Source organism: Asterias rubens, chromosome 7 (assembly GCF_902459465.1).
Source record: "Asterias rubens chromosome 7, eAstRub1.3, whole genome shotgun sequence".
NCBI classification, from domain to species: domain Eukaryota; kingdom Metazoa; phylum Echinodermata; class Asteroidea; order Forcipulatida; family Asteriidae; genus Asterias; species Asterias rubens.
This window is the reverse complement of record NC_047068.1, coordinates 9,024,925-9,035,349: the sequence shown is the minus strand read 5'-3', so window position 1 is coordinate 9,035,349 and position 10,425 is coordinate 9,024,925. Positions and strand designations below refer to the sequence as shown.

General features: G+C 39.3%; 4 protein-coding genes across 4 annotated transcripts; all 4 read right to left on the bottom strand.

The window, feature by feature from the left end:
- Window positions 1-1,256: 1,256 nt before the first annotated feature.
- LOC117292188 (galactose-specific lectin nattectin-like) lies at window positions 1,257-2,032 on the bottom strand. Its single transcript, XM_033774141.1, has one exon. It carries the CDS (start codon window positions 2,001-2,003, stop codon window positions 1,326-1,328), a length of 678 nt encoding a protein of 225 aa, XP_033630032.1. The 5' UTR covers window positions 2,004-2,032; the 3' UTR covers window positions 1,257-1,325.
- A 1,155-nt stretch (window positions 2,033-3,187) lies between these two features.
- LOC117292404 (type-2 ice-structuring protein-like) lies at window positions 3,188-3,957 on the bottom strand. Its single transcript, XM_033774433.1, has one exon. It carries the CDS (start codon window positions 3,926-3,928, stop codon window positions 3,188-3,190), a length of 741 nt encoding a protein of 246 aa, XP_033630324.1. The 5' UTR covers window positions 3,929-3,957.
- A 1,155-nt stretch (window positions 3,958-5,112) lies between these two features.
- On the bottom strand, window positions 5,113-5,832 carry LOC117292403 (C-type lectin lectoxin-Lio3-like). Its single transcript, XM_033774431.1, has one exon. The coding sequence runs from the start codon at window positions 5,830-5,832 to the stop codon at window positions 5,113-5,115; it is 720 nt and encodes a 239-aa protein (XP_033630322.1).
- Window positions 5,833-8,852: 3,020 nt separating this feature from the next.
- Window positions 8,853-9,518, bottom strand: LOC117292402 (galactose-specific lectin nattectin-like). The gene has a single exon (XM_033774430.1). The coding sequence runs from the start codon at window positions 9,516-9,518 to the stop codon at window positions 8,853-8,855; it is 666 nt and encodes a 221-aa protein (XP_033630321.1).
- Window positions 9,519-10,425: the final 907 nt, after the last annotated feature.

The window sequence follows — 10,425 nt, the reverse complement described above, 5'->3', positions numbered from 1 at the left end:
TTTCATCAAATTTATACCCAAGTTTTTTGCAATCATAAAAATCACACATAAATGTTTACAAAACAAAATTGGAATTAGTCCAGTTTTTTAATTTCACATTTTTTCGACATTTTCAAAATGAAATGAGGTCATGAAACTCGTGAATGTTCATCACTGTTCTTCATGTCTTTTGTCAACCATGAACATTCATGAATATTCATCAAACATTCTTGTATTGGTAACTCAAAAACCTTTTGCAGTACAGTCAAGATTATTCCTTAAACTGCAAAGATAGTTTTAGATTGACTTTCGTGAGAATCCATGAAGTTCATGAAAGTCCACTAAATGTTCATGAATTGAATGGATGGATTGAAGTTCATGAACTTGGTTCATAAACTGCTGTAATGAACAGTTATGAACTGTTGATGAATGTTCATAAACTGATCATGGACGTTCTTGAAAACTCAAGTCACGAATTTCATCCTGCCTGAGATGCCTCGAAATTTCACGGTTCCTTTTACTTGTGAACTAACACGTTCTGCCATTTTGTGGAGAGTCAAAAACTTGACTCCACAAAATGGCGAGCCGTGTTACTTCACGACGTAGAAGGAAAAATCATGCAATTTCGAGGCATATTGTGTGTGGATTGTTAAAATTATTCTACTTTTAAAAGATCTTTCTAACCATATGCATTAGTATGACAAACGGTTTCAACGCATTTCATGGACCAACTCGCCCGACCCAATTTGCTTGTTTTTTGGTGTTTTGGGGCTATATTTTTGTTAACGTAGTTTGAGAAAGAAGTAATGCTTCCATAAAATATTTGAATTGAATATTAAAGGCCTCAGCTGAGGTATCAAATTGTACTTGAAGGCATGAGTTTGAGTTTCTTGTGTTAAGGCACGAGACACCTGTTCACTTGGTTTATCTCAACATAATTGTATGCATAAAATAACAAACCAGTGAAATTTTCAACTCAATTAGCTGTCAAAGTTGCGAGAGAATAATGGAGGGAAACAAAAAATCGCTTTCAGATGCTCGAATTCGAGACCTTAGCTGAATAAAGGAATATTAAAACAACAATTACAATAACAACACATATTAATTTAAAGCTACGAAAATATTTACCGGGGTTTTGTTGTCAACGCTATTTGTAGATAAAATTTTCAAAGAAAGAGATAAAAAAAGTCACACGTAAAAGTTTCAGCATAAGTTTCATACGTAATGACTTGCTGAGAAATCAAGAAAAACTGTCACAGCATTTTCACACGAACATCGAATTCATCCATTACAGTTCAAAGTAGACACAACCCTCAGTATCCTTAGAGTCGGTGTTATTGTCCTCCTCAAGTGACGTTATTGAGTTGACATTTCTTCTCTTTCTCGCTGCTCGGCCAAACATTAAAGGAGCGGCAACGAGGATCTGATGTACACGCCCAGCCACAAGCAATCACACCCTCTACGGCAAGGTTGTCGATGACGTGATTGAGGGGGCAGTATTGAGAGACACGCCCATCGAGACCTAGCAGGGTGTGGTAGATTGGCACGGTAGGGGCTGGCATCTCACATGCAGCAAATTTAGGGGCGTCACTCTTGCAACTTAAGTTGTCAGACCATCCACCAGAATAAATCGTCATTCGGGCACAGTTCAGATCCATGTCGTTTCTTGGGCTGTCGTCTTTCCAATTTGTGAATCTTGCAGGCTGACCACCACACAGCCAAACTCCTTCTTGAGCAGCATCTGTGCAGCCGATCCACATACCGTCATTCCCTTTCACTGCCCATTCGTAGATGAAGTCGTTTTCTTCTCTTGAATCAGGCACTATGAGGTTGCTCCCTGGTCGCTTGCATGCCGCCTCGGCTTGCATCCAGTTCATCTTCTCAGGGAGTAAGATGTAGCAAGACTGACGCCATTTTACCCAGCCAGTTGGACAAGAGGAGAGGACGATAGCAATGCTTTGAATTGTCATCAATATCAAGAGATGAAACAGAATGGTATTCATGCTTTTAAGAAATAACATCATCTTGCTGCACTCGTCACTTCAATAAGCAGTTTTTTCACCACAGACAAGAGACTTCACATCAAAATACAATATGCTACCACACTAAAAACTGGCCTGTAGTCACGTTCGTCTATCTCGGTGTCTTATTTATAAAATGGGTAGAATACTATTATTGACTCGTAAATTACCTAATGGCGACAAACGCAAACCTCTTATATTTGACATTTTGAAGAGGCATTCAAAGATAATAGCAGAACAATAAGGATTATTGGTCCATTGTCAAGCAGTAAAAGGACCTACTGGGAAGCCTAAATCAAGACAGTGACTTATAAATTCGGCCTCAATATTGCCATGATGATTGGCAGTGTGACGTCAGACTATCAGCACAGGTCGTTTCATACCTTAACTTGAGAACAATAATAACAGTAATAATAACAAATTCTTATACAGAACATTTCACAATCATCGTATCAATGTGCTTTACATTAGTACCCTGGTGATTGGGCCAATAACATCCCTTTAATACTTGTTGAGTAACCGTACAGTTTTTTGGGTTTTTGGTGTGTTTTTTAATGAGTAAAACAAGTCATGAACATTATTTTAGCAACTGAAAGCGTATTGACCAGCTATTACTGGTTAACATTAATGTACTCTCTACTTAAAGGCTCTGGACACTATTGGTAATTGTCAAAGACCAGTCTTATCACTTGGTGTATCTCAACATGCATAACAAAAAAACTGTGCAAATTTAAACTTACTTGGTCGTCGAAGTTGCGAGACAATACTGGAACATAAAACACCCTTCTCACACAAAGTTGTGTACTTTCAGATGCTTGATATTTCGGGACCTCAAAATCTAACTCTGATGTCTTGATATCAAATTCGCAGAAAATTACTTCAAAGGGAGCCGTTTCTCACAATGTTTTAAACTATACACAGCTCAATGCTTGTTGATACCAGGAAAGTTTTTATGTTAAAAATTATTTTGAGTAAATACCAATAGTGTCCAGTGCCTTTAAAGCTACGACAACAATACAGTGGTTTTGTTGTCCACGCAATTTGTAATTTAAGTTACAATACGAAAATAGATGATAGAGTCACAAGTGAAAGTTTCAGCTGCACACGTAACTACTTGCTGATAAATCAGGAAATAACTGTCAAAGTGTTTTCACAAGAAGCTCGAATTCAATCGAGAACGGACTCCTTTAAGGTTCAAAGTAGACACAACACTCAATGTTCTTCAAGTCGGTGTGATCGTCCTCAAGAAATGTGACGTTGTTGAGGTGACATTTCTTCTCTTTCTCGCTGCTCTGCCAAACATTAAAGGAGCGGCAACGAGGATCTGATGTACACGCCCAGCCACAAGCAATCACACCCTCTACGGCCAGGTTGTCGATGACGTGATTGAGGGGGCAGTATTGAGAGACACGCCCATCGGGACCTAGCAGGGTGTGGTAGATTGGCACGGTAGGGGCTGGCATCTCACATGCAGCAAATTTAGGGGCGCCATTCTTGCAACTTATGTTGTCAGACCAAACTCCAGATGCTTGAACTGTCATTCGTGGACAGTTCAAGTTCGTGTCGTTTCTTGGGCTGTCGTCTTTCCAGTTGGTGAATCTTGCAGGCTGACCCCCACACAGCCAAACTCCTTCTTGAGCAGCATCTGTGCAGCCGATCCATAGACCTCCCTTCCCATTCACTGCCCACTCGTAGATGAAGTGGCTTTCTTCTCTTGAATCAGGCACTATGAGGTTGCTCCCTGGTCGCTTGCATGCCGCCTCGGCTTGCATCCAGTTCATCTTCTCAGGGAGTAAGATGTAGCAAGACTGACGCCATTTTACCCAGCCAGTTGGACAAGAGGAGAGGACGATAGCAATGCTTTGAATTGTCATCAATATCAAGAGATGAAACAGAATGGTATTCATGCTTTTAAGAAATAACATCATCTTGCTGCACTCGTCACTTCAATAAGCAGTTTTTTCACCACAGACAAGAGACTTCACATCAAAATACAATATGCTACCACACTAAAAACTGGCCTGTAGTCACGTTCGTCTATCTCGGTGTCTTATTTATAAAATGGGTAGAATACTATTATTGACTCGTAAATTACCTAATGGCGACAAACGCAAACCTCTTATATTTGACATTTTGAAGAGGCATTCAAAGATAATAGCAGAACAATAAGGATTATTGGTCCATTGTCAAGCAGTAAAAGGACCTACTGGGAAGCCTAAATCAAGACAGTGACTTATAAATTCGGCCTCAATATTGCCATGATGATTGGCAGTGTGACGTCAGACTATCAGCACAGGTCGTTTCATACCTTAACTTGAGAACAATAACAACAGTAATAATAACAAATTCTTATACAGAACATTTCACAATCATCGTATCAGTGTGCTTTACATTAGTACCCTGGTGATTTGGCCAATAACATCCCTTTAATACTTGTTGAGTAACCGTACAGTTTTTTGGGTTTTTGGTGTGTTTTTTAATGAGTAAAACAAGTCATGAACATTATTTTAGCAACTGAAAGCGTATTGACCAGCTATTACTGGTTAACATTAATGTACTCTCTACTTAAAGGCACTGGACACTATTGGTAATTGTCAAAGACCAGTCTTATCACTTGGTGTATCTCAACATGCATAACAAAAAAACTGTGCAAATTTAAACTTACTTGGTCGTCGAAGTTGCGAGACAATACTGGAACATAAAACACCCTTCTCACACAAAGTTGTGTACTTTCAGATGCTTGATATTTCGGGACCTCAAAATCTAACTCTGATGTCTTGATATCAAATTCGCAGAAAATTACTTCAAAGGGAGCCGTTTCTCACAATGTTTTAAACTATACACAGCTCAATGCTTGTTGATACCAGGAAAGTTTTTATGTTAAAAATTATTTTGAGTAAATACCAATAGTGTCCAGTGCCTTTAAAGCTACGACAACAATACAGTGGTTTTGTTGTCCACGCAATTTGTAATTTAAGTTACAATACGAAAATAGATGATAGAGTCACAAGTGAAAGTTTCAGCTGCACACGTAACTACTTGCTGATAAATCAGGAAATAACTGTCAAAGTGTTTTCACAAGAAGCTCGAATTCAATCGAGAACGGACTCCTTTAAGGTTCAAAGTAGACACAACACTCAATGTTCTTCAAGTCGGTGTGATCGTCCTCAAGAAATGTGACGTTGTTGAGTTGACATTTCTTCTCTTTCTCGCTGCTCTGCCAAACATTAAAGGAGCGGCAACGAGGATCTGATGTACACGCCCAGCCACAAGCAATCACACCCTCTACGGCCAGGTTGTCGATGACGTGATTGAGGGGGCAGTATTGAGAGACACGCCCATCGGGACCTAGCAGGGTGTGGTAGATTGGCACGGTAGGGGCTGGCATCTCACATGCAGCAAATTTAGGGGCGCCATTCTTGCAACTTATGTTGTCAGACCAAACTCCAGATGCTTGAACTGTCATTCGTGGACAGTTCAAGTTCGTGTCGTTTCTTGGGCTGTCGTCTTTCCAGTTGGTGAATCTTGCAGGCTGACCCCCACACAGCCAAACTCCTTCTTGAGCAGCATCTGTGCAGCCGATCCATAGACCTCCCTTCCCATTCACTGCCCACTCGTAGATGAAGTGGCTTTCTTCTCTTGAATCAGGCACTATGAGGTTGCTCCTTAGTCGCTTGCATGCCGTCTCGGCTTGCATCCAGTTCATCTTCTCAGGGAGTAAGATGTAACAAGACTGACGCCATTTTACCCAGCCAGATGGACAAGAGGAGAGGACGATGACAATGCTTTGAATTATCATCAATATTAAGAGATGAAACAGAATGGTATTCATGCTTTTAAGAAATAACATCATCTTGCTACACTCGTCACTTCAATAAGCAGTTTTTTCACCACAGACAGAGACTTCACATCAAAATACAATAGGCTACCACACTCAAAACTGGCCTGTAGTCACGTTCGTCTATCTCAGTGTCTTACTTATAAAATGGGTAGAATACTATTATTGACTCGTAAATTACCTTATGGCGACAAACGCAAACCTCTTATATTTGACATTTTGAAGAGGCATTCAAAGATAATAGCAGCACAATTGGGAATATTGATCCACTGTCAAGCAATAAAGGACCTACTCCTGGTTTTAATAGCTTAATTAAATCAAGACAGTGACTTATAAATATTCGGCTTTAATATTGCCATTATGATTTGCAGCGTGACGTCAGACTCTTCTAAGCCACTTGTCGATTCATACCTTAACTTGAGAATAATAACAATAATAATTACAAATTCTAATTTTCACAATAACCGTATCAATGTGCTTTACATAAGTACCCTGGTCATTGGGCCAATAACATCCCTTTAATACTTGCTGGGGTACTGTACACTTTTTTAAGCCATTTGACACTTTCGGTAAACAGTATTGTCCAAAGGCCCACACATCGTGTATCAAAACTTATACATAAAATAACAAACCTGTGAAAATCTAGGCTCAATCGGTCATCGGAGTCGGGAGAAAATAACGGGAAACCCACGCTTGTTTCCGCATGTTTCGCCGTGTCATGACATGTGTTTAATAATAAAAAACGGAACTCTCGATATCGAGAATTGATAATTGTTTTAATGTTTTCTCAAAAAGTAAAGTGTTTCATGGAATAATATTTCAAGAGAAGTCTTTCACCATCTGTAAACCCTGTAAGTTATTAAATCTGTGAACTTTTATTTTTGTTTCTGTTCCGAAAGTGTAATGGCTTTAAAGGCAGTGGACACTATTGGTAATTACTCAAAATAATTATCATCATAAAACCTTAATTGGTGACGAGTAATGGAGAGAGGTTGATGGTAACAAACATTGTGAGAAACGGCTCCCTCTGAAGTGACATAGTTTTCGAGAAAGAAGTAATTTTCCACGAAATTGATTTTGAGACCTCAAGTTTAGAACTTGAGGTTTCGAAATCAAGCATCTGAACGCACACAACTTCGTGTGACAAGGGTGTTTTTTATTTCATTATTATCTCGCAACTTCGACGACCGATTGAGCTCAAATTTTCACAGGTTTGTTATTTTATGCATATGTTGAGATACACCAAGTGTGAAGACTATTCTTTGACAATTACCAACAGTGTCCACTGTCTTTAATGAGTCAAACAAATGAACATTATTTTCGCAATGGAAAGCGTATTAACCAGCTATAACTGGTTAACATTAATGTACTTTCTACTTAAAGACACTGGACACTATTGGTAATTGTCAAAGACCAGTCTGATTACTTGGTGTATATCAACATTATATGCATAACACACCCAAAACTGTGAAAATTTAAACTTAATTGGTCGTCGAAGTTGCCAGATAATAGTGGAAGAAAAAACACCATTCTCACACAAAGTTGTGTGCTTTCAGATGCTTGATTTTGGGGACCTCAAAATCTAATTCTTATGTCTTGAAATCAAATTCGCGGAAAATTACTTTAGAGGGAGCCGTTTCTCACAATGTTTTATACTAACTATAAACAGCCCTCCAGTGCTTGATACCAAGAAAGTTGTTATGCTAAAAATGATTTTGAGTAATTACCAATAGTGTCCAGTGCCTTTAAAGCTACGACAACAATATAGTGTTTTGTTTGTCAACGCAATTTGTAGGTGAAGAACAAACAAAGAGATAATAAAGTCACAAGTGAAAGTTTCAGCTGAATAAGTGACTACTTGCTGAGCAATCATGAATTAACTGTCAATGTTATTTCTCAAGAACGTCGAATACACCAACATTGAGCGAGTCGACAGCGGGTACCAACCTCATATCTGGCCACAGCAATCGCTAACGGACACCATTAAAGTTCAAAGTAGACACAACCCTCGATATCCTTCAAGTCGGTGTGATCGTCCTCAAGAAAGGTGACGTTATTGAGTTGACATTTCTTCTCTTTCTTGTTAAAAAGAAAACCAATACACGCGACTCGTACTTGGTTTTTCTAGACATGTAAAATCCCCATACAATACGAAAGATCTATCTCTAATATCAACAACCATTGTCAGTGAATGAAAAATGAAATGCTTTCACGAGAATCAATTTAGTTCTTCGGCATTTTTCAATGAAGAAAAAAGTTAAGATTACAACTAAAAATGTATTCAGGTATTTCAATAAAACCATTTCGAGGTATACCATAGATGTATTTCAGGTATTTCAGGTATTTTAATAAAACCATTTCGAAGTATGGTAGACACATAACACTATGTGTGGGTTATAGTTGCATGACGTATACACCTAAACCAAACAGCTCACTTCTATGGTGTCAACCATACCTCAAAAAGGCTTACTCGGAGGCTAGTCTGGAATTAAATGAAATTAGAATAATATCAGCCATGAGGCTTCTGATGCTTTGACTATTTGGTTAATAATCTGCCATGCAGCTTTATGTCTTTTGTTCTGAAACTCCAGGGCCAAATTTCATTAAGCCTGTAAGCAAAAACCTGCTAAGCACAGGAAAACCTTGCTTATAGTAAAACAGGTTACCAGCCAACATTCTATATAATTTACATCATTGTAACTGGTGCCCCACCCTTTTCATGCTGAGCAAAGAACTGTGTCAAACTGTTTTTCTACTACAGCTTTATGAAACCCTGATTTGTTTTTCTTCAAAGTTATCTCCAATAGTTTCTGATCCGATTCATCGAGAGCATGATCGACCGGAGGGATTTCACCCGATGGGGCCTTCATTTGAAGGTGTTATTCTCTCATAAAGTTGATTCATAAGGTCTCTCACATCCACATTACGCTTCGGTTAGCCTGGATTTACTTTTAAACCATCAAATTTATTCGAATTCCCGCAAGCGAACGCATAACTGTCGGTTCATGTCGGTCTCAAAGTTCAAAGTAAACACAACCTTCGATGTCATGGGAATCGGTCTGATCATTATCAAGACGAGTGACGTCATTGAGCTGACATTTCTTCTCTTTCATGCTGCTCTGCCAAACATTAAAGGAGCGGCATCGAGGATCTGATGTACACGCCCAGCCACAAGCAATCACACCCTCTACGGCCAGGTTGTCGATGACGTGATGGAGGAGGCAGTATTGAGAGACACGCCCATCGGGACCTAGCAGGGTGTGGTAAACTGGCATGGAAGGGGCCGGCATCTCACATACGACTGCTTTAGTTGCGGTGCCATTGCATTTTAAGTTATCAGACCAAGGTCCATTTTTCATCATTCGGGCACAGTTATAACGTGAGTCTTCCAACGGGAAGTCTGTTTTCCAGTCGGTAAATCTTGCAGGCTGACCTCCACACAACCATACTCCCTCTTGAGCAGCATCTGTGCAGCCGATCCACAAACCTGTATTTTCTGTTGCTAACCAATTGAAGATGAAGTCGTTTTCTTCCCTTGAGTCAGGCACTATGAGGTTGCTCCCTGGTCGCTTGCATGCCGCCTCAGCTTGCATCCAGTTCATCTTATCAGGGAGTAAGATGTAGCAAGACTGACGCCATTTTACCCAGCCAGTTGGGCAAGAGGAGAGGACGATTGTCATCAATATCAAGAGATGAAACAGAATGATATTCAAGCTTCGAAGAAACATCACTATTCTCTCGCTAACAACCTAAAAAGGTTCCATATACTGTCGACCTGCCAGTGTTTTTGTTCTGCTTCGGAAGAGCTTCGTGTCTACTCTGAGCATTTATGACAATATTGATCTATGTTTTATTGCAATTATCCAAATTATCAAATTTGGAGGTTTCTTTGATTCACTTATACAAGGAAGGTCGTGTAAAATCAATCAACAGATAGTTATTCTTAAACTAATATTCCTCATATCGATTTAGGCAGTGTCATCTTCATCATGTGATATTGAGCGGTGGTCTTAAATGCCCTCATTCTACATTGGCGTTTGCTATTTCAGGGTTTCTGACGTTAATAGGAAAATTAACGAGCCTGCGAGTCTGGTGAATTTGAATATCTATGTCCAATAAACTATGGGATTTTGTTTTGGTCACACACTTAAGCAATATTAATGGGAGCCCCAAAAAACACAACATCAACAATTCCACTCACCGCAAGCTAACTTGGTTTATAACTATATCCCCAAGATACAGTTTTACTATGATTCTATGAATTTAAATTACCTTAATTTCTGGAGAAACCTACATAATCATAGATTTCCAGTTCCCCTATTGCCCCCTTTTGAATAAATGTCTTTTAGCCCAAATTTTGTTATCGTAAGTTTTATAGTAGACAGACTGGGCCCCTGTCTTTATCCGCAAGGATTAAGTACCCGCTACTCAGATCAAGTGATTCCATTGGATACAATGATACCAATGGATAAATGCAGTGACTAAAAGCTACCGTAGCTGGGTTTGTTTTGATTGGTCTGAAGTCACCTCGAACGACCAATCAAAACACAGACCTGGAAAGCTTACTTTTGGTCGTCTGCAAGCTGT

Bases quoted from the DNA above. Each gene is read 5' to 3' on its own strand.
- LOC117292402 (XM_033774430.1), bottom strand. From the start codon at position 9,518: ATGACAATCGTCCTCTCCTCTTGCCCAACTGGCTGGGTAAAATGGCGT.
- LOC117292403 (XM_033774431.1), bottom strand. From the start codon at position 5,832: ATGAATACCATTCTGTTTCATCTCTTAATATTGATGATAATTCAAAGC.
- LOC117292188 (XM_033774141.1), bottom strand. From the start codon at position 2,003: ATGATGTTATTTCTTAAAAGCATGAATACCATTCTGTTTCATCTCTTG.
- LOC117292404 (XM_033774433.1), bottom strand. From the start codon at position 3,928: ATGATGTTATTTCTTAAAAGCATGAATACCATTCTGTTTCATCTCTTG.